This window comes from Delphinus delphis, chromosome 13 (assembly GCF_949987515.2).
Source record: "Delphinus delphis chromosome 13, mDelDel1.2, whole genome shotgun sequence".
Taxonomy (NCBI): Eukaryota; Metazoa; Chordata; class Mammalia; order Artiodactyla; family Delphinidae; genus Delphinus; species Delphinus delphis.
Window position 1 is genome coordinate 7420055 of NC_082695.1, and position 23797 is coordinate 7443851.

The 23797-nt window shown below is 46.1% G+C and overlaps 3 protein-coding genes across 6 annotated transcripts; 2 read left to right on the forward strand and 1 right to left on the reverse strand.

Annotated features, from left to right (window-relative positions):
* Positions 1 to 2977: 2977 nt before the first annotated feature.
* On the forward strand, positions 2978 to 3112 carry LOC132436456 (uncharacterized). Its single transcript, XM_060029350.1, has one exon. The coding sequence runs from the start codon at positions 2978 to 2980 to the stop codon at positions 3110 to 3112; it is 135 nt and encodes a 44-aa protein (XP_059885333.1).
* Positions 3113 to 3526: 414 nt separating this feature from the next.
* On the forward strand, positions 3527 to 19631 carry DIABLO (diablo IAP-binding mitochondrial protein). Of its 4 annotated transcripts, none has more exons than XM_060027971.1 (6): positions 3527 to 3608; positions 4458 to 4584; positions 7625 to 7756; positions 9524 to 9634; positions 9817 to 9913; positions 18749 to 19631. In XM_060027971.1, exons 1-6 carry the CDS (start codon positions 3559 to 3561, stop codon positions 18943 to 18945), a joined length of 714 nt encoding a protein of 237 aa, XP_059883954.1. In that variant the 5' UTR covers positions 3527 to 3558; the 3' UTR covers positions 18946 to 19631. The 4 variants fall into 4 exon arrangements, with proteins under 4 accessions (XP_059883954.1, XP_059883955.1, XP_059883957.1 ...); XM_060027972.1 differs by having other exon boundaries at positions 9590 to 9634; XM_060027974.1 differs by having other exon boundaries at positions 7715 to 7756.
* A 164-nt stretch (positions 19632 to 19795) lies between these two features.
* Positions 19796 to 21002, reverse strand: B3GNT4 (UDP-GlcNAc:betaGal beta-1,3-N-acetylglucosaminyltransferase 4). Its single transcript, XM_060029351.2, has one exon. It carries the CDS (start codon positions 21000 to 21002, stop codon positions 19929 to 19931), a length of 1074 nt encoding a protein of 357 aa, XP_059885334.1. The 3' UTR covers positions 19796 to 19928.
* Between the last annotated feature and the right edge of the window lie 2795 nt (positions 21003 to 23797).

The window sequence follows — 23797 nt, forward strand, 5'->3', positions numbered from 1 at the left end:
TAATACTTGAAGCAGCCTTTGTCTCCAAGGAGTGTGCCTTTACTGAGAAAAAGGGTATGTGAATGGTACGTTTATTCTTGGGAGGGTGGATTGTTCACATCATGTCTGGACTTTTGTCTAGCTGGGTAGACGGTTCTACACCAGCAGTCCCACCAAAAAGAAGTCTATGTAGACAAAGAAGTCTACATAGACACTATTTTGTCTCATACTGTACACTTTTGAATTTTAGCCAACAGAGAAATAAGTATTTGAACTGTAGCTTAACGGTGGAGTAAGAGACTAATGGTTAAAAGAAGGAGCACATTTAATTCTTGAAGAGAACTGGGAAGGGGGGATCTCCATGCGATAGGCTACTGCAGCTCTGCCCTCACGGCAAGGATTATGATTAATCCGGCATGGAGTCTGTCTCTTGTTCTCAGTTGTATGTTAAAGACTGGCCTGTCACCAGGAGGCAGTGTTTGTATTCAGCAGAGCTGAACTCAAGAAGAAATACTTCTTTAAGAAAAACAACACCAGAACAAACAGAGTATCTAAAGCAGCCAGGAAGAGGGGCTGTAATCAAGATGGCAAGGCAGAGAAATACCGACATCACATAGACTATGAATTATGAACAGACTGTGAATTATACTCTAGAGCCTGGTGTATTATATTCAATCATATGGTTTAACGATGACATACTGTAGAAAATAGAGGATGCCGTTTTGTCATCCAACAGTCAGAGGCAGTAATGTAAAATTTCTCAGATTCTCTTCGAAATGAATGCATATGAACTTCAAGCTACATGATGTTTCTCAGCTCCAGTTACTCCGTTGCCATAAAATACCCCCATACTGGGTGGTGACTAGAGTCTGCAAAGGCTGGAACACATAACTGACTTGAGATATCCATTTGAAGGTTGTGAGAGTTAAAGGGGAACAGAATCAGGCCTATTTTTAATAGCCTTTTTCATGTTACTTTGGTGTGGGATGAGGGTATAAATCTCAGCTGTACTTTCTTTCCTGTGACTGGGCAGGACACAGAGCCCTCCAGATGACCAGCTCTCTGGGGTTGCAATTACTACTCACTGGCTTCCTGTGCAGCTTGATAATGTTCTGCTCCTGTTTCAGCCCGGCTGCGGCGGGGCAATGATTTGATAATAAGAGATCCTGATCAAATTAGAGAGCCATTTGCTTCTGGACGAGGATGTTAATAAAAGGGTTGATGTCCACACTGCCTGCTTTTTTTTTAAAGGTCAAAACATATTCTTACTACAAACTACTACAAAAAGCAGAAGAATCAGAAGCAGCATAAAGTTTGTGCTTTCTTTTCCCTTCATTGTTACATCTGGGAAAGGGTCTATTCTTTATTGGCTGAAATCCTGACTGGTTCTTTTTGCCTTACATTTGGAGGAGTTGAAATTGGAAGTGGGCACATTGGGAAGGTGACTGTATAATGAGTCTCTAAGCTGCTAAACTCTGTGAATTAGAATCAAGCACTTGGGAGCTCTTGATTCTCTGAGCTGGTTCTCACACACACACACACACACACACACACACAAATGCTCGAACTTGCATATGTTTTTAAGACAACAGCTTTTGCTTTAGTTGGGCAGTCATGAGTGTTGTATGTACAGTGGTTCTTCTTGTCTGAGACTCAAGAGTAGGATGGGACTGCTCTCGGTGGGAGTTTGTTAGGATTTGGACTGTATCCCACCTGCAGTGTTTAGAAAAGCCAGACAAGAGGACCATGAAATCCCCCCTAGTGTACCACTTGCCCAGCCCATCTAAGTCAGGAGCTTTGCAGGCAAGTTCAGAGCTCTGTGGGCCGTGGTGGTGACATAGGCAGAGGACGGGCAGAGTTGCCAGCGCCCCGCCTGGTCTGGGATCGCCTGTGCGCAGCTCCGTGAGAGCTCAGGGACCACGTGAAGATTGTGATTGGTCTCTAGACCACACCTAGTTGGTGAGTGCAGCTGCTGCCTGAAAATCCCTCAGCTCTGCTGACATCGCTGGAGTGCACGCAAGCCTACCTTTGGACACCAGACCAGAGAGGGACCGTGGAGCTGCTGCGGTGGACGAGTCGTGGAAACTTTCCTGAGTGAGTGAAATGGGGAGAAAGGGAAGCTGGTGGTTGGCACTGAGGGGCGTTGCTGGGCAGGGCAGCAGTGGAGGTAAAGAACTGGTTTGTGATTGTTACCATATGATTCCATCTGTGGTGGAAGGTAGAGTGCTGGAGCAGATGCCAAAAGCACGATGGGGAAGGAGATTAGTCCAGAATCAAATTCATACCCACCTCTTGGCACTCCTGCTATCCTGGCTGGCCAGAAGGGCAAGCATGCCTGGCCACAAAGCAGGGATCCTCAAACTCTTGTGTACTAATAAGCCCTGGGGCCAGAGGAATTGCAGAGGGGCTGCAGTGAGGGTCTGCTGCTTTCCCCCTACTCAAAAGGCTTTCTTCTCTTCCCCTCCCAAGTAGCGCTGACAGCCAGGGCTGCAGCTTGAATGATGGCAAAAGAAAGCTTTACTTCACCAGCCCATTAGCAGCACTCACAACATTAAAAATGAATGAGGTGGATGGGAGGAGAGGGCTGGGGGTGAAGACCAGTGCAGCAGCTGGGGGTGAAGACCAGTGCAGCAGCGGGGTCTGGGAACCGCAGGCTTCTCTCTTCTCTGAGCCCAGATCCAGATCGGGAGCCTAAGAATGAAGGGAACTTTCGGTTTAAAAGAATTCTGTAGTGTCAGTGCAGAGTGTCCAGGTGGTTGTTAATGGAGAAAATCAGCACTTTGGGCTTCCTTAGCCTTCGGAAAGTATGTTCACTCTGTAGAGGGCCGGGACCTAGTCTAGACCCCTGTGTCCACGCTGCCTATAACAGTGCCTGGCTCAGCAGCGCTTGCTTAGGGTCCAGCGGAGGTTGGTCAAGGGGAGAGAACCGTCCTCTTTGCGTGCTCAGGGTCTCCCGGGTGCCCTGCCCCGCAGGTCCTCGGGCCTCCCGCGCAGGGCGATGCCGGCCTCGACCACTATCCACGTGCTGCAGCTGCTGCGGGAGCTGCTGGCCTTCGTGCTCCTCAGCTACACGGTGCTCATCGGGGCGCTGCTGCTGGCCGGCTGGACCACCTATTTCCTGGTGCTGAAGTGACAGCGCCCCTGGCCCGGCTCCCGCCCCTCCCGCCTCCCGCCCCGACCCCCGCCCCAGCAGCAGCCTGCCCAGCAGATCGCTACTCCGCCTCCGACTTCTGTCCTGACGGACCTGCACTGCCAGCTAACGAGAGAACTCTCCCGAGGTGAAGGGCCCCAGTCCAACCACCCTCCACGACAGCCGACTTGGCTCCGCCCGCTCCGCGTCCTCACACGGCCCGCCCCGCCCCACGCGGAAGCTCCGGCAGTTGTGTGTCCGGCCAGGCTGTTATAGCCGTTACCTTCAGCCCCGCCCCCTCTCTCCCCGTCTGTCCAATCGCGGCTGCGCTCTCGGGCGGGGGGCGTGGTCATGCGAAGAGGCCCTCTCATGTGGGGGCCGTGCCCCGCCCCCCGCTCACGAAGTGGCGTCACTTCCGGCGTTTGCGTGTGGGGGCCGTCAGACGCGGAATGGCGGCTCTACGGAGTTGGCTGTCGCGGAGCGTAGCCTTCTTCTTCAGGTAGGGCTTCAGGTCGTGTAGGTCAGGGTCGGACAGAGGGAGGGGACGCTGAGAGCGCTGCACTCGGGCCGCAGCCCCGGCCTTGCGGGCGCGCGCTTCCCTTCTCGGCCGAGAGGGTCACGGCGTTCCGCCCCTCTCGGAGGTCTGAGGACGTCCCGCCTCTGCCTCTGGCCAGAGGCCTCCCGCCTCCTCGGCCAAGCCCGGGCTTCGTGTCTCACTGACGGCTTTTCCGTTTTCCCACCTACCGAAAGCGCGTTCCCTCACCGTCGGGCTGTCTTTTGGGGGGCGCTCGGCCTGACCGCGAAGTGACTCTCGTTGGCCCATTGAAGTCACTGGGGAGAGTAGGGGAAGAGGCCCGGGCAGGCGGCGGGTTCCCGGAGGAGGTTTTCCGTGAGGGCGGAGGAGCCCCAGGAACTTGCCTGTCTCCCCGCGGGCCCTGCTCCCTCGGCCTCTTGACGCCTGCGGGCTCCAGGGGACCATCAGAGCCCTTGCAGCCTAGGCCAGAGGGCCAGCGCTAAATCCTGCCTGCAGAAGCGTTTTGTTTTGGCCTGAGTTTTTAAAAAGCTTTGAGACCACCTCTTAAACGTCCACACCTGGTAACTCTTAAACTGCGGCACCATCGGCCCGCATTCCCGCGCGGGGAGCCAAGTAGCGGTTTCTTCGAGCCCGGGCCTTTCCAGTCCACGCAGCTCCCCACAGAGCCCTGTCGTGTGCAAGGCCACCCTACGTCGTCATTTGGGTTCCAACGTGGCCCGAGTTTGAGTCTCCAGCCCCTGCAAATATCAGTAAATTGAAGAGGCTTTTACAGGTTGGTGGTTGTGCCTTACTAAATTTGACTTCTGTTTCTAGGTACAAACGGTGCGTGCCAGTCGTGGCTAACTGTGAGAAGCGCCGTTTCTCGGAATTGATAAGACCATGGCACAAAACTGTGGCTGCTGGATTTGGGGTAACCCTGTGTGCAGTTCCTATTGCCCAGGTGAAGTACTGTCTTGTCACTCCGTGTTGTTTGTCTTTGTGTACTGTGTCCTCTTGAAGTCCCAGGTGGGCAGTGAAGCATCTGACAAGCTCTCATGGTTTTACCCCGCGCCCCTCCTCACCCGCATGTGATGGTATACTTTCTAGTGTATCGGCATCTTTTCAGAGCTGAGCAAATATAGTAATGTTTCCATTTTAATAGTATTATTTGGTAGGAACACTGTGTCAGGTAGGTCAGATTGTATAAAGAGGGAAGAAAGAAAACATATTACAGTATCAACACAATAGTCTTTCATTCAATAAAAATTTATTGGGCAACTTTTATGTGCCATACACACTGAGACCGTATGAGCAAATCAAACGAAGTTTCTGCTTTCATAAAGCTTACATTCTGGAGATACGGAAGAGGAGAAAGTGGAATGAGAAGGGGAGAGAGAGAGAGAAATAGATGAACTCAGCTCACAGAGTTAGCTCAGGACCAGAATGTGCTTCGACTTCTGTACTTTGTGGGCCATTGTAGAGCTTTGGATTTTATTATGGAAAAGAAGCCACAGAGGATTTTAACATAAGATTATTATGATCTGACATAAGTTTTTAAAGGTTGCTGTGTGGAACTAAAAAGACCAGCAGGGGTCCAGGCATGAGATGATCACGGGCTTGGCTCGGGTGGGGGAGCGGGCTGAATGCCATCAGCAGGAGTTGCCGATGGGTTAGGTGTGAAGTATATAACTTCGCTTCCAGTGCTTTAAAAAGGCCTAAGCAACGGAGAGAATGGTGTTGCCGTATACTGGGATGGAGGGGAATGGGTTTTGGGAGGAAGAAACCAAGAGTTCAGTTTTGGAAATGACATCTAGGTGGAGTTGTCAAGTAGACAGTGATATGAAAGTGGTACCTTATTAAAAAACAGTTGGTTATATGCTTTATCAGGAAGAGCTAAATAAGAAATCGGCAAACCCCATTTTGGCAAAACGTTCCTGATACTTAAATGTGTGTTTATCACAGCAACAAGATTAATTCCATCTATCACAAGTATTTTCAGCATCTTCTGAGGCTCACTCATAAGCCTTTCCCTTTTTGTGCCTCACTTCAGCCCTCATCTCTGTGTACTAATGACCCTTTAACCCTAAAATCCTTACTTGAACACCAAGCCATTTTCAGTCATTGTTAGGACAGCCTTTTCTTTCTTCCTCCAAAAGATTTTTTGTGTGTTTGTCCTTTATATATTTTTTAATGTTTACCTATTTTATTTATTTGTTTGGTTGCGCTGGGTCTTAGTTGTGGCTCCCCGGCTCCTTAGTTGCGGCACGCATGTGGGATCTAGTTCCCTGACCAGAGACAGAACCCGGGCCCACTGCATTGGGAGCGCAGAGTCTTAACCACTGTGCCACCAGCGAAGTCCCCTGTGTTTGTCCTTTCTAGTTCGTATACTATTCTTAAGCCCTAGTTACCTCAGTTCTAGGCCACATGCCAGGAGCCTCTGGTTGACAGGAGCCTCTGGTTGACAGGAGCCTCTAGTCATTCTCCTGCAGGAACAGCAATGCCACTTCCGTTCTTCAGAGCCTGCAGTGGCTCCCCGTAATGTGTTACAGAACTAAAATCCAGCGAACTCTCCCCGCACTCCAGTGCCCTAGCCAGTCTCATCTCCCTTGTGCCATCCACTCCAACCAGGCTAGATTCCCGACAGCCCCCGCATACATCATATGTATTCTTTTCCTCATTGTTTCTTCTAACCCAGGACGCATGTCCATTCTAATCCTAGTTGTCTTGAGACCCAAATCCCACCTCTTTTTAAAGCCTTTCCTAGTTCCTGGCCAACAATGATTTCCCTCTCTGACCACTTATATTGTCTATTTTGATATTTGATGATAATCTGTTTGACTCCCGAGTCAGCAGAGCATAATGGAAACTTTGGAGTGAGGAGATTTGGTTTGAGGTCTACATGCGTACTTTTGAGGAGAGTTACATAACTATTCTGAGCTTCCGTTTTCTCATTAAAAGAGAAGTGCTAATATCTAGACTGTTGTGAGGAACAAGTAAACGTGCATTGTAAAATGGAGAGCATTATGAAGACACAAACTATCAGAATAGGTCAAAATTAGCTTCTCATGAGCAGAGATGATATTCTTTGCTTTCTAGCCCCTCAGTGTGAGGTACATAATGAATACTTACTTAGTTGATTGAATGAAATATAAATATGATAAAATTCATGATTTGTTCGTGTATCAGAGATATTTCTTGATTGCTACTTTCAACAGGCAGTGATTCAGGGTGCTTATACTTTAAATAGCAAAAAGACAACAGATGATAGAGGGATTGGTTTGTTAGTTATGATACAATAAATCCTCTGCTATGGGAGAAAAAGGGAGAGTTAGGGATGACTTGTCATCATAGTTGCCAATATTTAATCAGGGTGGCCACCACATTCCCTTAACTCGTGAGATAGTTATACTGCCCTTTTTTTTTTTTTAAACATAACAGCTGAGGTCAGAGGGAGGCGTCTCCTCTCCCCTGCATCAAGACTGTACAGCTCATTCTGCAGATTTGCCCTCTCCACCATTTACTTTCTTAGACTCAGCTTAATCCTTATTACCTCTCTGAAGCCTTTTCTAAGTTATTCTCATTCGATGTAGAAGTGATTGCTGTCTTACGTGTGCCCCTCCAGACTTCTTCCACAGCTCCCATGGTACTTGATTGCATTAATTTTCTAGTTTATCTTTATATCCCAAGCATCTAGCACTGTGGTAATGAATGAATCATAACTTCATGAAATTTGTTGATTATAAATACTAGCCTTTTATTTGATAAAAAGAAATACTTTGCTTTTTGGAGCAGAGAATAAGCAACAAAAGTAGGTAGAAAGCATATTCTAGAATTATTTTCATATGTTGTCTTAAATAGCGAAAATAAAGCTTAAAAAGAAAAAGTTAACAGAAGCATCATAGTGCAGTTGCAGTGTGAGAATTACATTTTTCACTTGGCTGTATATGATCTCAGCTGGAGCTTTAGGTTCGAAATTGACTAAAAATGTTCGTGTGTTTCAGAAACCGGAGCCTCATTCTCTTAGTAATGATGCATTAACCAGGAGGGCTGTGTCTTTGGTAACAGATAGCACCTCTACCTTTCTCTCTCAGACCACATATGCATTGATTGAAGCAATCACTGAATATACTAAGGTAAGTGTCCTCTTGTTAAGTCTTGGTCATCTAAGTCAGTGGTTAGCAAACTATGGCTCACAGATCAAATCGGGTCTGATGCCTGCGTTTGTAGTTTGATTGGTACACGGTCAGGCTCGTTTTTTTGTGTATTCTCTATGACTGCTTTTGTGAGTTGAATAGTTGCAAACAGAGACTGTAGGGCCACTCTCTGGCCCTTTACAAAAAAAAGTTGGTTGAGTCCTGACCTAAATTACTGGTTTTTAGACTTTCTCCCTGAACCCTTTTTATTATTTTATTTAAAATTTTTTTTTTTTACTGAAGTATAGTTGATTTACAATGTTGTGTTAATTTCTACTGTACAGCAAAGTGATTCAGTTACACATATATTCTTCTTCATATTCTTTTCCACTATGATCACAGGATATTGAATATACTTCCCTGTGCTATACAGTAGGACCTTGTTGTTTATCCATTCTCTGTATAATAGTTTGCATCTGCTAATCCCGAACTCCCAATCCATCTTTCCCTCACCTCCTTATTTATTTATTTATTTTTGGCTGAGTTGCGTCTTTGTTGCTGCGCATGGGCTTTCTCTAGTTGTGGCAAGCGGGGGCTACTCTTCATTGCGGTGTGTGGGCTTCTCCTTGTGGTGACTTCTCTTGTTGCAGAGCACGGGCTCTAAGCGTGCAAGCTTCAGTAGTTGCGGCTCGCAGGCTCTAGGGCAGACTCAGTAGTTGTGGCGCACGGGCTTAGTTGCTCCGCAGCATGTGGGATCTTCCCAGACCAGGGCTTGAACCTGTGTCCCCTGTGTTGGCAGGCAGATTCTTGTGCCACCAGGGAAGCCACTGTGCCACCAGGGAAGCACCTGTTCCATTCTTTTTTATGGCTGAGTAATATTCCACTGTATATATGTACCACATCTTCTTTACCCATTCATCTGTCAGTGGACATTTAGGTTGCTTCCATATCTTGGCTACTGTAAATAGTGCTGCTATGAACATAGGGGTGCGTGTATCTTTTTGAACTAGAGTTTTGCTTCATCCTCATTTAATGTAGGGCCCCTGCAGGTGGGACACTCACCCTCTGGGAAGGGGCTGTGGTTGGCCTCACTGTCCAGGAACCCTTTTTAAAAGAAAAATCTTAAATATAGTAGCCCAGTATATAAGACAGGGGGACCATGCTGATCTGGTTCAGTTGGGGGTACCAGGGGCTTCTGTGTGAGGACAGTTTAAAAACCACTGATCTAATAGAGAGTATATGGATAATCAGAATCATTTTTAAGAGTCTCATTTACATGTTTCTTTACCTTCATTTTCCAGCAGCTTTATTCCCAGTTTTCTGAGTTTTCCATCTGCATTATGTTCTTTTTGTATGTCTAAATTGCTAAAAAGTGTTTTTTTTTTTTTCGCGGTACGTGGGCCTCTCACTGTTGTGGCCTCTCCCGTTGCGGAGCACAGGCTCTGGACGTGCCGGCTCAGCAGCCCTGGCTCATGGACCCGGCCGCTCTGCAGCATGTGGGATATTCCTGGACCGGGGCACGAACCCGCGTCCCCTGCATCAGCAGGCAGACTCTCAACCACTGTGCCACCAGGGAAGCCCGCTAAAGTTGACAAGTGGAGATACTGATGTCCTAGGATAATGCCTCTACTTCATACAATAGTGCAGGTTCAGTGAAGCAGAAGGACTGAAGAGTCAGTTTGCTGCAATGTGACTTAACCTTGAGGTGTAAGTCTCACTAACCCTAATATGCCTCACTTATTTTACTCATTTATTCTATATTTGTAGGCTGTTTATACCTTAAGTTCTCTGTACCGACAATACACAAGTTTACTTGGGAAAATGAATTCACAGGAGGAAGACGCAGTGTGGCAGGTGATCATAGGAGCCAGAGTTGAGGTGAGCAGTTACTTGGCGTTTCTGTATTAGTGCTCCTGCCTCATTGTGGTTATCTAAATGATTGAATGAAGGTGTTTTACCAGTAGCTGTTCTCTCAGTCTACTATTGAATAAGTCCATTTAAATGTGCTTAATGACGTAATGCAGAGTCATGTTGTCTGAAGTGCTTTGTTTAATTTATAGATGACTTCAAAACAGCAAGAGTACTTGAAGTTGGAAACCACCTGGATGACTGCAGTTAGTCTCTCAGAGATGGCAGCAGAAGCTGCATACCAAACCGGTAGGTTACATTTCTTACTATGGAGGTGCTCTTTGAGTTTTCATCTAGCTGAAAAGTGAGGGATATTGTGGCTATAACCTTGTGGGAAAATGTTCCCATTTCCAATATATTAACCAATATTTCATCTGCACAAAGGAAAAATTAATGCCCTTGTAGACCAGACCCATAGAAGCTAGTTAATATCTAGAAAATGAGAAATGATAAAACTACTGTCAGCTGGAAATTTTGATTGCTTCCAAATAGGTGTTTGTTTTTTTTTGCGGTACGCAGGCCTCTCACTGTTGTGGCCTCTCCCGCTGCGGAGCACAGGCTCCGGACGCGCAGGCTCAGCGGCCATGGCTCATGGGCCCAGCCGCTGTGCGGCATGTGGGATCTTCCCGGACCGGGGCACAAATCCGTGTCCCCTGCATCGGCAGGCGGACTCCCAACCACTGCACCACCAGGGGAGCCCTCCAAATAGGTTTTGAACATTTATTTTTTAATAACCTGGATAATTTATGAATAGTATCTATATTTCAGGCTTTGTGATAAACATTTTATAGACCTTTAACCCCCATAGTTCCTTTAAAGTAGGAGTTACTATCATCATTCCCACTTTATAGATAAAGAAACTGGCAGATAGAGGGGGTTAAGTAATTCACCCAGCGTGCTGTGGTACACAGTAAGTAAGCAGCCAAACTAGGATTCAGCAAAGTAGGTCAGACTCTAAAGCCTTTGCCCCTGGTAGCCAGGGCTTCATCCTCTGTGCCTTGGTGCCTGAGTATAGAAAATGCAGTTATTCATTCACCAGGTGTTTTTAAACCATCACTATCCATCCAGTGGGCTTGAGCTGAATGGTTTTCTAATTAAATGTATTTGAGGGAACCCCTCATTTGACATCTTACCTGGTTGGGCCCAAACTATGTCACCACAGAAGTTCTTATTAGGAAACTGGTTTGTTAAAGTGCTATTGTTTTCTGAAATCTTAAAGATATAAAAGATTTTTTAAGTAAAACCAAAAAATTCTTAGTTAACTAATGCCCCGGGGAATAAGAGATTCTGAAAACAGGATTGGGATGAACAGCGAAACAGAAGTATAAAAGTAGCATTTCAGTAGTGGCACACCAAAGGTGGGAGCAGGGTTTCCAGGTGCAGTGAACAGGGAGGTTTGCTGAGGGTTCTACAGCAGGAACAGTCCCAGGCAGCCCTCACCACTCACTAGTCTTAGATCTAGCAGGAGAAAAGAGGGAGAGTAAATTATAAGCATTATCTGAAAAAAGACATTTTCCCAGAACTGATTGAAAGGGCTCACAAAGGTTCTGAACAGAATTTAAAATATAAATATATCTCATATGGTAAAAAAAAAAAAAAGAAAACAAACTATACAAAGAAAAATCCTAAAAACTATAAGAAAAAAAGTTACTTACAAAGGAAGTATAATCAAACATTAATCTTCTTATCTGCAACCCTAGATGCAAGATGACAAAAAATAACCATCCAGATATCTTTAAAATGTGAGAATAAAAGATGTTTTCAGACATAAAGACTCAGCTTACCAACTGCTTATACTTTCTGGAAAAACTACTCTGTAAAGAAAAATTAGTTTAGAAAGAAGCAACTGAGATACAAAACTAATGAAGAAAATTTAGTAAAACTTGTCAAAAGCTCTGAGTGTTCTTTTTTTAAATAAATTTATTTATTTATTTATTTTTGGCTGTGTTGGGTCTTCGTTGCTGTGCACGGGCTTTCTCTAGTTGCAGGGGGCTACTCTTTGTTGCAGTGCACAGGCTTCTCATTGCTGTGGCTTCTCTCATGGAGCATGGGCTGTAGGCATGCAGGCTTCAGTAGTTGTGGCGCACAGGCTTAGTTGCTCTGCAGCATGTGGAATCTTCTTGGGCCAGGGACTGAACTGTGTCCCCTGCATTGGCAGGCAGATTCTCAACCACTGTGCCACCGGGGAAGCCCCCTGAGTGTCAAACTTTTAGGTAATCAAATCAGTTTGGGGAAGAAGTGAAAGCATGCTAAGCTTTCTTGCTCGAGAAGAGAGACAATGGCTTAACATTAGACATTGTTAAACACTTCAAAAAGAATTGGGGGGGGAGGGGCTTCACTGGTGGCGCAGTGGTTGAGAGTCCACCTGCCGATGCAGGGGACACGGGTTCGTGCCCCGGTCCGGGAGGATCCCACGTGCTGCGGAGCAGCTGGGCCTGTGAGCTGTGGCTGCTGGGCCTGCGCGTCTGGAGCCTGTGCTCCGCAACGGGAGAGGCCACAACACTGAGAGGCCTGTGTACCGCAAAAAAAAAAAGGGGAGGGGAAGTTGATAAAATTCAGTTAAGGCAGGAAAGGTTTAAGAAATAAAGCCTGTTAATTAGAAAATGCAAACTAAAATAGAACACATTCAAATATCAGTAATCACAATAAGAATAAATTTACATATTAAATACTTCCTGAATGTATTAAAAAATAATTCTAGCTAAAACTGTTTACAGAGGCACATCTAAAACAAAAACGCATAGGAAGGTTTAGAATTTTAAGATAAACTGAACCATTACTAACAAAAAGAAATCTACCCAAAAAAAGGTGGCAGAGCAATGTCAGAATCAGAAGGGGGATTCAAGACAAAAAGCATTAAAAGGGACCGAACAATTCATCAAGACATCAATCATGAAGTGCGTGTCTAATGAGGCAAAAACTGATAGATTTACAAGGAGAAATGGAGCTTTATACACATCTCAGGCTCACAGGTCAAGACCAAAACAATTAAAACTATTAAGTGTTGGAACAGAATGATTTTTAAAAGCTTAACCAAATGCATATACTGAATACAAAATTTTGTCCTCCCCCCCAAAAAAAATTCTCTTCAAATTCAAATAGTATACAACATGTACAAAAATTGATTTTTATGCCAAGTGACAAAGACTCAGCAAATTACTGATACCCCCCCTTCCTCACCAAAAATCAAAATGGAAATTTAACCCATACAACTCAATATCAAAAGAAACCCCTGATTTAAAAATGGAAGGATCTGAATAGACATTTTCCAAAGACAACGTACAGATGGCCAATGGGTGCATGAAAAGATGCTTGACATTGCTAATCATCAGAGAAATGCAAATCAAAACCACAATGAGATATATCACCTCACCTGTCAGAATGGCTATCATAAAAAGATCATAAATAACAAATGTCGGTGAGAATGTGGAGAAAAGGGAACCCTAGTACACTGTTAGTAGTAATGTAAAATAGTGCAGCCACTGTGATAAACAGTATGGAGTTTCCTCAAAAAATAAAATAAACCCACACACCTATGGTCAACCAATCTATGACAAAGGAGGCAAGAATATGCAATGGCGAAAAGACAGTCTCTTTTTTCAATAAGTGGTGTTGGGAAAACTGGACAGCTACATGTGAAAGAATGAAATTAGAACACACTCTAACACCATACACAAAAATAAACTCAAAATGGATTAAAGACCTAAATGTAAGGCCAGACACTATAAAACTCTTAGAGGAAAACAGGCAGAACACTGACATAAATCACAGCAATATCTTTTTTGATCCACCTCCTAGAGTAATGAAAATAAAAATAAACAAATAGATCCTAATTAAACTTAAAAGCTTTTGCACAGCAAAGGAAACCATAAACAAAACAAAAAGACAACCTATAGAATGGGAGAAAATATTTGGAAACAAAGTGCCCAACACGAAGTGCCCAACAAGGGATTAATCTCCAAAATATACAAACAGTTCATGCAGCCCAGTAACAGAAAAACAACCCAATCAAAATATGGGCAGAAGATCTAAATAAACATTTTGCCAAAGAAGACATACAGATGGCCAAGAAGCACATTAGAAGATGTCAATATCGCTAATTATTAGAGAAATGCAAATCAAAACTGCAATGAGGTGTCACCTCACACTGGTCAGAATGGCCATCATCAAAAAATCTACAAACAATAAATACTGGAAAGGGTATAGAGAAAAGGGAACCCTCCTACACTGTGGGTGGGAACGTAAATTGGTACAACCATTGTGGAGAACAGTATGGAGTTTCCTTAAAAAACTGAAAATAGAACTACCATATGATCCAGCAATCCCGCTCCTGGGCATATATCCAAAGAAAACCATAATTTGAAAAGATACATGCACCCCAGTGTTCACTACAGCACTGTTTACAGTAGCCAAGATTTGGAAGCAACCTAAATGTCCATCTACAGAAGAGTGGATAGAGAAGATGTGCTACATATATACAACGGAATATTAGCCATAAAAAAGAACAAAATAATGCCATTTGCAGCAACACGGGTGGACCTAGAGATAGTCGTACTGAGTAAAGTAAGTCGGAGAAAGACAAATATGATATTGCTTATCTGTGGAACCAAAGGAAAAAAATGATACAAATGAACTTATTTACAAAACAGAAATAGTCACAGATGTAGAAAACAAACTTATGGTTATGGGGGGGGAAAGGGTGGGGGGATGGATAAATTGAGAGATTGGGATTGACATATATACACTACTATGTATAAAATAGATAATTAATAAGGACCTACTGTATAGCACAGGGAACTCAATACTCTGTAATGGCCTATATGGGAAAAGAATCTAAAAAAGAGTGGATATACATATATGTATAACTGATACACCTTACTGTACACCTAAAACAAATCAATTATACTCCAATAAAAATTTTTTTAAAAAGACGGTAAAAATAAACAAACTGAAAATAGTGGGAATTCCCTGGTGGTCCAGTGTTTAGGACTCTGCATTTTCATTGCCGAGGGCACGGGTTCAATCCCTGGTTGGGGAACTAAGATCCCACAAGCTGAGCAGCACAGCAAAAAAAAAAAAAAAAAAAAGAGAGGAAAAAAAAATAGAACCACCATATGATCCAGCAATTCCTTTCCACTCCTAGGTATATCTCTGAAGAAAATGAAACTGAATTCAAAAAGAAATATGCACCCCAATGTTCATAGCAGCATTATTTACAATAGCCAAGATTTGGAAGCAACCTAAGTGTCCATCAACAGATGAATGGATAAAGATGTGGTGTATATATACAATGGAATATTACTCAGCCATAAAAGAATGAAATTTTGCCATTTGCAACAACATGGATGGACTTGCAAGGTTTAGTCTAGTGAAATAAGTCAGACACAAAGACAAATACTGTATATCACTTATATGTGGAATCTAAAAAATAAACTAGTGAATATAACAAAACAGACTCACAGAGAACAAAGAACAAACTAGTGGTTACCAGTGGGGAGAGGATGAAGAGGTATAAACTACTATGTATTAAATAAATAAGCTGCAAGGATATACTGAACAGAAAACATAGCCAGTATTTTATAGTAACTATAAATGGATTAGAACCTTTAAAAATTGTGAATAACTATGTTGTACACCTACTATTGTAAATCAACTATACCTCAATAAAGAAAAATGGAAATTTAAAAGTATTTAGAACTGTCATAAGTCTTGTATATAGCAGACCCAGAGAGTTGTATACAAAGTAGCTCTTAAATAGAAATTGACCCTTATTTAAAGGCACATGTCATAAATAAAAAGAACAGCAGCCATAAGTGACAGGTAATGTTCACTGTACTAAGAAGAACTGAAAATAAATTAATTAAACTTTTAACCCAGTAAGTTAGAGAAAGCAAAATAAATTCAGACAATGTGGAATAAAAGAAAAGGTATAAGAAGACTAAAAAGAAATAGGGACTTCCCTGGTGGTGCAGTGGTTAAGAATCCACCTGCCAATGCAGGGGACACAGGTTCGAGCCCTGGTCTGGGAAGATGCCACATGCCGTGGAGCAACTAAGCCCGTGCTCCACAACTACTGAGCCTGTGCTCTAGAGCCCGCAAGCCACAACTGCTGAGCCTGCGTGCCACAGCTACTGAAGCCTGCACGCCTAGAGCCCGTGTACCGCAACAAGAGAAGCCACCGCAATGAGAAGCCCACACACCATAATGAAGAGCAGCCCCCGCTTGCCACAATTAGAGAAAGCCTGTGTGCAGCAACGAAGACACAACGCAGCCAAAAATAAATAGTCAAAAAGGCAAACTCTGGTTCCTTGAAAAGAATTTAAAAATTAGGTTTGAAAAAAAAAAAATTAGGTTTGGCAAGTATAACTTTTTAGAGAGCAAAAGTAACATCAGAAGGAGCTATTATAGATATGGAGGGTTTTTTTAATCATACGAGAATATTATGATCTTTATGTAAATCCTGAGTTGGCCCAAGAAGTAAAGAATCCAAGTAAGATCACTAACCACAAAAGTTGAAATAGTATTCACAAAGAATCTGTTCCCCCAAAGTAGACACTAAGCCCAGGCAGTTTTGTGGGAGAGTTTTATTAAATCTTCAAGAAACACAATTCCTGTGTTACAGAAAGTGTACCAAAAAATGATGACAAGCCTCCCAACTATTATAATTGTCTAAAACCAGCATAGGCCTGATCCCAAACTGGACTTGCCCAGCACCAGAACAAAAAAACTATAGTTCAGTATCACTTATGAATATAGATATAAATCAAATATAGCCATTTATCTTCAAAATAAAATGATAATTCAATATTAAAAAACCTATCAAGAGAACATAGACACAACATTCTCTGACATAAATCATAGCAATGTTTTCTTAGGTCAGTCTCCCAAGGCAATGGAAATAAAAACAAAAGTAAACAAATGGGACTTAATCAAATTTAAAAGCTTTTGTACAGCAAAGGAAACCATAAACAAAACAAAAAGACAACCTACACAGTGGTAGAAAATATTTGCAAACAACGTGACTAACAAGGGCTTAATTTCCAAAATATGTAAACAGCTCCTACAACTCAACAACAAAAAAGCAAACAACCCAATCGAAAAATGGACAGAACATTTAATCAGACATTTCTCCAAAGAAGAAATACATACAGCCAATAGACACATGAAAAGATGCTCAACATCGCTAATTATTAGAGAAATGTAAATCAAAACTACAATGAGGTACCACCCCACACCAGTCAGAATGGCCATCAATAAAAAGTCTACAAATAACAAATGCAGGGGAGGGTGTGGAGAAAAGGGAACTCTCCTACACTGTTGGTGGGAACGTAAGTTGGTGCAGCCACTGTGGAAAACTGTATGGAGGTTCCTCAGAAAGCTAAAAATAGAGTCACCATATGATCCAGCAATCCCACTCCTGGGCATGTATCTGGACAAAACTATAATTCAAAAAATACATGCAAAAAAAAAAAATACATGCACCCCTATGTTCACAGCAGCACTATTCACAATAGCCAAGGCATGGAAACAACTTAAATCTCCATTGACAGATGAATGGATAAAGAAGATGTACATATATACAATGGAATACTACTCAGCCATAAAAAAGAACGAAATAATGCCATTTGCAGCAACATGGATGCGACTAGAGATTATCATACTAGGTGAAGTAAGTCAGAGAAAGACAAATACCGTATGATACCACTTATATGTGGAATCCAAAATATGACATAAATGAACTTATCTATGAAACAGAAACAACATCAGGGACATAGAGAACAGACTGGTGGTTGCCGAGGGCATTAGGGGAGGGATGGAGTGGGAGGCTGGGGTTAGCAGATGTAAGCTTTTATATATAGGATGGATAAACAACAAGGTCCTACTGTATTGCACAAAGAACTCTATTCAATATCTTATGATAAACCATAATGGAAAAGAATATTTTAAAAAATGCCTATATATGTGTAACTGAATCACTTTGCTGTGCAGCAGTAACTAACACAACATTGTATATCAACTACATTTCAATAAAAATAAAATTTTAAAAAAATCTACATATAGCAAAACAAAAACCCTATCAACATTTAATTCACTACTTGAGATTATTTACAGTAGATTATAGGAGAAAAGCCACTTGTGTAATCATATCGGTGTATGCCCCAGAAGCCTTCAGTAAAATGTAGTGCCCATTTCCGATTTAAATCTGAGTACAATTATAGAGAGAATGTTCTAAACATGATGGTTAAATAATCCTATTTCATAGTGAAATGTGAGAAGCATTTCCATCAACGTCAGAAATAAAAGGACACCTGCTATCCTCCACTGTCTTTCTACATTGTACTAAAGGTTCTCATTAATGCAATAACATAGAAAAGAACTGCTTGAGTGTTCTGTAGATGAATTAATAAATACGGATATCTATATTATGAAATACACTAGCAGCAGGTAAAATGATAGCGCTCAAAAACAAAATTGCAAAATATGTTCAATAAATACTGTTTGTGCCATTATGTAGATTTATAGTCATAAAATTTTTTTGTGTGTATTCCATATGAATGTAGGAACTTTTTTAAAAAGATCTAATTGGCTTTATTCAACAGTTCATGAATTGGACAGCAGCCCATCTAGTAAATAGATGAAATGTTACTTTATAGTAACATTTTAAAGGATGAGGAAGGTGCCCTTTAAACTTCTAAAAGGTGTTATCTCTGAAGATTGGGTAGGGTGAGGAAAGAGATGTTTGACAATTTTATTAGTGATCTCTTCATTTGTCAAAAAGAAATGTATTGTGCAGTTAAAAAAATTAAAATCTTAAAACATCTATACTAAGAGCTGAGTAGCTATAAAGATGATTGTGGGAATTGCATTTGATAATTATAACAATGATGGCTGCTGATAGCTGGAGGAAAATGCCAGGGTTTTGACAATAAAGAGTAAAATGCAGACCTGGATGTGGAGGGTAGAGGGTTCTCTGCTATGCAGGGAGGGCAGGGGAAGTGGCCCCAAGAAAGGCTCAGATGACAACCACAGAGCCCCCAGGCTCTCCTTGTGTCCACTCAGCATAAGTGGCCCATCTTTTGGCAGGAGCGGACCAGGCCTCTGTAACCGCCAGGAGTCATATCCAGCTGGTGAGATCGCAGGTGCAGGAGGTGCGCCAGCTTTCCCAGAAAGCAGAAACCAAGTTGGCAGAAGCACAGACAGAAGAACTCCGACAGAAAACACAGGAGGAAGGGGATGAGAGGGCTGAGCCGGAGCAGGAGGCCTACCTGCGTGAGGATTGAGGGCCTGAGCTGCTGCCCACGTCTGCCCACTCGGCCTGGGGAAAGCAAGGGCAGACGCCATCCAGCCCCAGGTCAGCACAGCTTTCTCTGCGCACAGAGGCATGGCAGGCAGGTCCTGCCCTGGCCCATCAGACCAGAGGTCATTGTGAGCTGTGAGTGCCTGACCCCTATCTCCACAGTCTCAGGCTTCTACTGGACCTGGTTCTTAGCCCTGCAGGGCACTGCACCCCGTTTAACATTTCACCCTGCTCAGCAGAGCTGCCCTCTCACCCATCGATCTTTTTACCTGCCACCCAGAGCATCTCACCAACCTGGCCAGAGAGAAGGGGCCTTCTCTGTCATGTCCACTAGTAGCTGTTAAATCTCAGTTTCCCATCTACATTTTCAAATATGACTTAGTATTTGCTCCCTCCATAGGGATGAGTTTTTTGGGGCAAGGGGAGCCTGTGTGTTTGTAAGATTTCTTTTTGGGAAGTGTTTCTAATGCCTTCTGTGACCTGGCCCCATTGCCCTGTAAGGACAACTCAGGCCAAGGAGCCAAAAGCCCAAAAGCCCAAAAGCCCAGGGACTGGAGCAGAGTGTTTACCTGGTGCTCTTAACAGGACTTATTCCAACACACACTTCTCGTTTCCTTTTTTCCTTGGAGTTTCTCGTTGTATCTAAAGGAGAATAATTTTTTTTTGCATTTAAAAAGGATGTTTGTGTGTGTCTTTTGGAGCCCTAGGCAGCCTCCCTCCTTCACCACCCTCTCCAGACTGGAAGAGCCCCAAGGGGCTCCAGGAGTCCCCCCATGGAGTGATGGCAGCATTTGCCCATTTAACACATACTGGGACAAGTTAGCCAGGTTTCAGTGTTTTAATCAGAGTTAGCAAGGTTTGGGAGGAGGTTACAAAAACAAAGTCAGCATTTCTTGTAGACCCATCAAGGGCCAAGTTTCACGGTTCGCGATTTCTCATCATGATTGCAAAATTAAGTCTACTCGCTCAACCCACCCCTCGAAGCTGGGACAAGGGGGCAGCTGCACACTTGAGCCCCTCATCTGTTACCAGTGCCCACATGGTCCACATCTCCAGGGGGCTGAGGCGGTGCACCAGAAGGAGCCCTCTGTACAGGCAGGGGTCCCGAGGGTCCAGGGGCCGCCTTATTCCAAATGTCTTGAAGCCAGCATGGTGCATGGGGCTCACCCCCAGCTTTTTCAGGCACATCCCCACAAAGACGTCATCAATGGGGAAGAGTTCAGCCTCTTCCACGGCTGCTTGGAGGTGCTGCACAGTGGCTCTGGACATGACATACCCTCCCCCCCCAGCATAGGGTGGGTAGTGGTGGGCCCTATACATGGAGGGTGGGATGAAATATTTGACCTTGGTGTTCCTGTTGGGCAGGGCCTGGCGGATGACATCCCCCACCAGTAGGTCCTGGGCTGGGTCCCAGCCATCCAGGAACTCCAACACATTGGGGACATGGACAAAGACATCATCATCTCCCTTTAGCATGAAATGGGCCTGGGAGCAGACAGCTGCCACCCAGCGCTGCAAGTGCAGCTCCTTGAGTGTCAGGTTGAAAAAGTCCTCAGCAAAGTCCCACTGTAGGATATCATCAAACTCCCGACTCTCGTAGGCCAGCAGCTGGGCTGGGGGCACAGATCCCGCCACCCCCAGGAGGAACACCAGCTTCAGCTGCCGGCCCTTAGCCCAGCTTCCTGCGCGGCCCCACGTGCTGCGGATGGCCGCACGCCGCTCCACATGGCCAGGCTGTGACTTGATGGCCAGGAGCAGAAAGGTGTCCTCGGCACAGCCCGAAGGCTCCAGCAAGATGGAGAAGTTGCGGCAGTGACGATAGGTCAAGAAGAGGCGGTGACGGTTAGGCAGGAACAGGGAGGCATTGGCCACCGTGTGGTTGGGTGGACACTGGCTGCGCCGGGGCCCTGGGGGAGCCCAGAAGGGCTGTCGGGCCATGGGGCCCCCCGCTGGGTGGGCCTCCTTCTTCAGGAAGAACAGGCAGCTGAGCAGCAGCACAGCAAGGCTGTACAGGACCAGCCAGCCTACCCTGCGGAACATGGCAGGGCCTGCAAGGAGAGAGCCGGTGAGCGGACTGAGCCCGGCGCCGGCCCGGCCTCCACCTCCCCGGTCCCAAGAGCAACCCACGGCCCAGCAGCTAGGTCCTTTTATCTTCTTCAGCGTGTCCTCTGGCTCTTTCCAGAGTCCCTCTCCCAGAGGACAGACCAAACACACCTGCTATGCCAGCCCTCGCTTCCCTTCTGCTGTCATTAGGGGACTCTTGGGTCAACTTTTTCTCCAAAAGGACTTGCAGCCACTTTAAAACTGAGGCACCACAAGTGTTTTCAGCATTTCCCACGAAACTCAAGTACCTAATGAGCTTTAGTGAAAGTGGCACAGCTTATTCCCCCCCCCAAAAAAAGTCTAGCGTGGTGGCAGGCCCTGCGTTTCATGTCTGAGAGATGATAGCCCCTGGCACTGCCCTTAGGGAGTTTGCTCCTCCAGGGAGAGGAAACCACTGCAGGGCGGCAGCAGGTGGCGGAAGCCACCACAGAACACACCCAGTTAACACATACTGGTACAAGGTTTGCCTGAAGTAGTTTGAGTTTCCTGGGGAGTCGTTTAAATGGAGCTTTAGGAAAAAAACAAAAAAAAACACGCACGGGAAGAGCATGAAAGCAAATAGGAAAGCCATAGACTTGTACCAGGATGGCTCCCCTGCGGCCGCCCCTCACCAGTTCTACCGCTTACTGAGTTCTGGTTTTCTCTCAGCAAGTCTCCCAGCAATACAAAGAGAAAGCTGAGAAATGGTAACTTAGTACAGTAACCTGCCCAAGAGCCACAGTAGCCAGCCATCAGTCCCCTCCTCGTCCCCTCCCCCTGCCGTGTCCTGGTCCAGCTGGCCATCACTTCCATCCGGTCTACCCGCATTAGCCTCATCCCGGTTGTCCCTGCCACCACTGCCACAAAAGCATCTCTTCTAGCTGCCAGGGATGCAGTGGCAGGCAAGACAGACAGGTCCCAGCTCTCACAAAGAGACCGAGAAACCAGTACGAACTTCAGGGAGTGCGGAGAAGAAATTAAAGCAGTGTGATGGAATAGAGTGACCGGAGAGGCTCTTTGAGCGCACGGTAGTTTAGAAAGCCCTCCCTGAAAAAGAACACTTGAGCAAGACCTGAACAAGATAAGGAACCAAACCACATAAAGACCTGGTGGGGGCGGGGGGGGGGCGCGGTGGGGAGAGTGGGCCGGGCAGAGGGAATAGTTACGTGCAGAGCTCCTGAAGCAGGACAGGTGTGTAGCATGGCTGGACCGGAAAGAACAAGGAGGAAAGTGCTAGGTGGTGAAGCGGGAGCAGTAGCCTGAGGAGGGTCACGTGCAACATCCATGGGGAAAGTCTGGGGAAAGAGCCTGTGTTTTATTGTAAGCACCACGGAGATACGTCGGAGGATTTAACAGAGGCAGTAATAAGAATTTACATTGTTTGGAAGGTCACTACTGCTGCTGCTTAGATGATGGATTGTGGAAGCGCAAAAGTGGTAACAGGAGACCAGCTAGCAAACTCTTGCATTAGTCAGTAACCAGCCGCAGCTGAGACTAGGGTGCGGGCCATGGAGCACGTGAAAACCAGATGGATTTCAGGCGTGGAAAATGGATTTCAGGTGTGGGAGCTACGCCTGCTGTGGGTGAGGGCACCCGGGGAGGGGAAAGAGTGGGGGGCGGGTTGGTGGTGCCACTTACCGAGAAGGGCGCAAAGCCAGCTGTTTGGTTTTGACTTGTGCGTTTCAGAGACCCAGGCTGAGATGCGCCGTGGACCTGATTTCCCCTTTGTCCTCAGCGCTCCCAATGCACCCAATCCCCCAGGCGCTTCACTGCGGGAACTAACCCGAAGCTCCCCACCGCAGTGGCGGCGGCCGTTCCTCTGCTCCCCACTCCACACACCTGCTTGTGAATCCCATTCAGTACCTGCTAAGCGTAAGCCTCCCTCCGCTCTGTGAGCCCCCAAGCCTGGTCCTTAACCGGCACGGGATTCAGCGAGTGCACGCCCCCCTCCAAGTGGGTGCTGAGCCCTAAGGGTCTGAAATTGCTTCTGGGGTCCTCACAGGGCTCGATGACCCATCACGCTTTGATGAGGGAAAGGGTCAAGGGCTGGTTCATTCTCTCCACACGACAGCCTCTAAAGGGCTCTTGTGGAGGCGCAAAGGCCCGTGGGGTCGCCAGAGCAAGGACCAGAGCCCCGCGGGGGGACACCCCTCCGGGCCTGAGCACAGCGAGCGGCGCTGCCCGTCGGGGACTCCGGAGCAAGCGCCCCAGGCTGCCCCGTCCACAACCCGCGGCTCCGGCCATTCTCGCTCCAGCGGGGCGAACAGAAGCCAACAGGCAGCAGGAGGCCACCTGGCCCCGACGGTCCACCGCAGGCGGGAGGCCGCTCCCGCGGGGCAGTGCGACCGCGACCCCGCTGCTGCCAAGTCGGCTCCTCCCGCCGGGGGCTCGGCGTCCCTCCGCTCACAGTGGACAGCCCCCTCCCAGCAGCGGGGCTCCAGGCGCCCCAGGCCAAACACCGCCCGCCCCTCGCCTACCTACCTGAGCCAAGACGCCGAACGGACACAAGCGAGGAGCAAACGCAGCGCAGCCGCGTAAGCACAGCTCTCTCCGCTGGGCGCGGAAGGTGAGCAGCGCTCAGCGGCCACCCTTGCTCGCTGGCCACGCCCCCGCGCGGCCCACCAACCCAGCGGCGAAGGCCGGGCTTGAGGGCGCGGTCTCTGGGGGCGGGCCCGGGGCCGCCGCGGGTCCCCGCCCACCTGGGTCTGCGCAGCTCCCCGCGCACCTGCCGGCTGAGAGGCCCGGCCCTGCGG

Coding starts and splice junctions, on each gene's coding strand:
- B3GNT4 (XM_060029351.2), bottom strand. CDS start 21,002: ATGTTCCGCAGGGTAGGCTGGCTGGTCCTGTACAGCCTTGCTGTGCTG.
- LOC132436456 (XM_060029350.1), top strand. CDS start 2,978: ATGCCGGCCTCGACCACTATCCACGTGCTGCAGCTGCTGCGGGAGCTG.
- DIABLO (XM_060027971.1), top strand. CDS start 3,559: ATGGCGGCTCTACGGAGTTGGCTGTCGCGGAGCGTAGCCTTCTTCTTC. Junction 7,757..9,523: donor CAATCACTGAATATACTAAG/GTAAGTGTCCTC, acceptor CTATATTTGTAG/GCTGTTTATACCTTAAGTTC. Junction 9,635..9,816: donor TCATAGGAGCCAGAGTTGAG/GTGAGCAGTTAC, acceptor TTTAATTTATAG/ATGACTTCAAAACAGCAAGA.